The 2,856-nt window shown below is 51.9% G+C and overlaps 1 protein-coding gene across 1 annotated transcript; it reads left to right on the forward strand.

The window, feature by feature from the left end:
• Positions 1–1,087: 1,087 nt before the first annotated feature.
• PKIG (protein kinase (cAMP-dependent, catalytic) inhibitor gamma) lies at positions 1,088–2,487 on the forward strand. Its single transcript, XM_008947879.1, has 2 exons — positions 1,088–1,267; positions 1,563–2,487. Exons 1-2 carry the CDS (start codon positions 1,117–1,119, stop codon positions 1,640–1,642), a joined length of 231 nt encoding a protein of 76 aa, XP_008946127.1. The 5' UTR covers positions 1,088–1,116; the 3' UTR covers positions 1,643–2,487.
• Positions 2,488–2,856: the final 369 nt, after the last annotated feature.

Below are 2,856 nucleotides of genomic sequence, written 5' to 3' on the forward strand. Positions count from 1 at the left end.
CTGACTATCCCTGGAACTGGGTCCTGATCAGCTTGGACCTTTTTAAACGTTGTCTAGGAGGGTGAGGTGGCCATGTGTCTACCTTTATCTTATATGTTTAACCTGTTGACCTGACTGTTTCCCATTCCATCTATGGGAAACCTTGGTTCTTGTGCAGTATTGTTGTTGGGATCGTTGGGGGTGATGTTGATTGTGTGTGAACTAATTGACTTATTTGTACCCCCGGCGACTGCTCATGGAATGACTTTTCTATATTCAACACAGTCAAGGTACTGGTTTGTCTTTCTGCTGGCTGTGTCATTCATGCTAGGCCTAGTAACTGGCAAGACACTGCTCCGAGCCTTTCTTTGTGCTCTGTGCTTGGCACAGACACAAGCCTGGAGTGAAGGGATCCAAATGCCTCACAGAAGGGTTGATTTTCACATGGTGAAGAGCTTATCTCAAAGCAGTTCAGCCTGACACTTCTGTGACATCCAGCAGCCCGTGGGGGGCAGTACTGATCCAAAGCCCTTCCAAAACACTGTTTCCAAGCTTTCCAGCAGGTCTCCATCGGGGCTCTGATCATCTCCCATTACAAATTCAGGTTGGCTCAGCATCCCAACCCCCCCAGTGCAAGGAGCCAAATTTGGCCTCTGTTCACAACTCGTGTGGCATTTTGAGGAGGAAGGAGGGCTTGTTCTGTAATGTTTTTTTCTGTAGGAAAAGCCTGCTGTGAGTGACCTTGCAGCTCCTACAAGAGAAGGGCAGAAACTCAAAAGGAGAGGCAAATGCCTTGTTTGCCCTGCTTTGTGGTGGGAAGGCAGAACGAGGGCCAGTAAAGCAGCTGGCATGGATCTTTCCTGCTTACTTGCCCTCACCCAGCACGGCGAATGACCCAGCAGGGTGGGTGACCCAGCAGGGTGGGTCGTGCCAGCCCACGTGATGGGGCTGGTATCTGAGGTTTCAGTGGCTGCTGTTGGCAGAACCGGAGCAGAGTTACAGGGACTATTTTTCATGCTGTAGCTTAACCCCACGGAGTAACCTAACCCGGAGGGAGCCATGACTCGAGGCTTGCCGAGCACCCTTGGCCTCACGCTGGGTTTCCTCCGCAGCGTTTTGCAGGTGCGTGGAGATGCAATGGAGGTAGAGTCCAGCACGTACACTGACTTCATTGCCTGCGACCGGGCTGGCCGGAGGAACGCCGTCCACGACATCCAGCGGGAGGCGACCACCATCAGCATGCGCAAGCTGACCGAGGGCCTCGGTGACCTCGCCGTGGAGGGGGCAGGTGAGCTGCTGCCGACACAGCCCAGCTCCTGGCAGCCGGGCTGGAAGGGCACGGCGTGAAATGGCAGCACGGCTGGGCAGTGCTGTCTCTGGGAGCACCACAGAGATGCTCAGGAGGAGCATCCCGTTCCTCGCTGCAGTCAGTGGCTGCTGAGTGAATGGGAAATGCCCCAGGCTGAGGGGCACTTGCACAGAATGGGATGGTCCCGGGACTAAAATCAGCTACAGCAACCACCGATGGCTTGTTTCCTCAGCAGAGTGTAACCCTGCTTTCTTCCCAATCCTCCCTTCTGCAGAAAGCCAAAGAGATGCCACTTCTTCTGAGAGCGACCCTGGAGCAAGACCAAAGGGGCAAGAAAACAGCCCCTCCCCATGACAGTGGACAGAGAGTGGGATGGGAAGGAGGAGGGCCTTGCTGTGAGCATCAAACAAGAATTTGCTGTTGAATCTGTGGACAAAAGTCAACCTGAAACAGCAAGTTGTCTGTCAAACGCCTCTGCTGCAACAGTTTTTGTTTAGAGAGCTGCAAGATGCTGTGCAAGGACTGGCACCTCCAAAAGACTTCTACTCCCATCCCTAACGATTTAGAGCAACACTGCCATGGTTGTAGTGATATGAGCCATTCTCAAGATGCCTTAGCTGCAATTTTCCCCCTGGGGAAAAAATTATTTCAGTAATAATAGATGCATCAGACTTTCCTATCCAAGGTACCTTCCTCCTTTGCAAATTTAGACTATTATTTATTCTGTTTTCATAGGTTAGAAATTTAGATTATTGTTTTTTCTAAGCCTCACCCTCATCTTAGACCTGACCTGGTCTGTGGACCGCCCATGCGGCCCCTCATCAGGGTGGGCAGCGGGGAAGGGACCTGGCCAGTCCTGCTGCCTTCACATCAAGCACCGCTCACCTGTGCTGCTGCCACTTAGCATCAGGAGAGGACCAAAGCACAGCTCTGTGTGCGTGAGCTCCACCTAAAGCCCCAGCAGCACCCGCCACAGGCATCTTTTTGTTTGGGTTTTTGCATTTTAAGATATTGTTAAGGCGAGGGGAGAAATATTTTGCTGGTTTGACTGTTGAAATTCAGGTTTAACTTTGCAAGCTGTTAGCTGAGATGATCTCTGGTAGGATCTCACATCATTCTGTCTTTTAGGAGACATGTTTTGTGTTAAAGATGGTTTGATAAAACTATATAAGCTGTTGAAATAAATGACACAGCCTTCAGCTACTGAAAGGTTTTTTTTTTTCTGCCTGGATGTTTCTTCCCCTGTTTTGCCTTGTAGCTGGTTGAGCGCCAGGGGATTACACCAGCTACCCCTAATAGGGAGATACAGAGCTGTGCTGCAAGACAGTCCAGTCCATTTGGGTCTGTGAAACCTCACCCAGGTGGGCTTGCACACAGAAAATGCCAGAAGTCTGCACCTGCTTTCCCAGCTTTGCGGCCAGGCACCGCTTTTCCCAGGGGTGTTTCATCCACCCAGCACTGCTCCCCTGCACGTCACTGCCCCAGGCACCAGGCTGGCTTGGGACCTGGCAGTGTGACCCAGCCATCAGCAGAAGAGGTGCCCGCGGGAAGAGGCATCTTCCCTGCAG

This window comes from Merops nubicus, unplaced genomic scaffold, assembly GCF_000691845.1.
Source record: "Merops nubicus isolate BGI_N331 unplaced genomic scaffold, ASM69184v1 scaffold35149, whole genome shotgun sequence".
In the NCBI taxonomy this organism is placed as follows: Eukaryota; Metazoa; Chordata; class Aves; order Coraciiformes; family Meropidae; genus Merops; species Merops nubicus.

Excerpts from the sequence above, each read along its gene's own strand:
- PKIG (XM_008947879.1), top strand. The coding sequence starts at position 1,117 with ATGGAGGTAGAGTCCAGCACGTACACTGACTTCATTGCCTGCGACCGG. Across the intron at positions 1,268-1,562 it reads CCTCGCCGTGGAGGGGGCAG|AAAGCCAAAGAGATGCCACT; the intron begins GTGAGCTGCTGC and ends TCCCTTCTGCAG.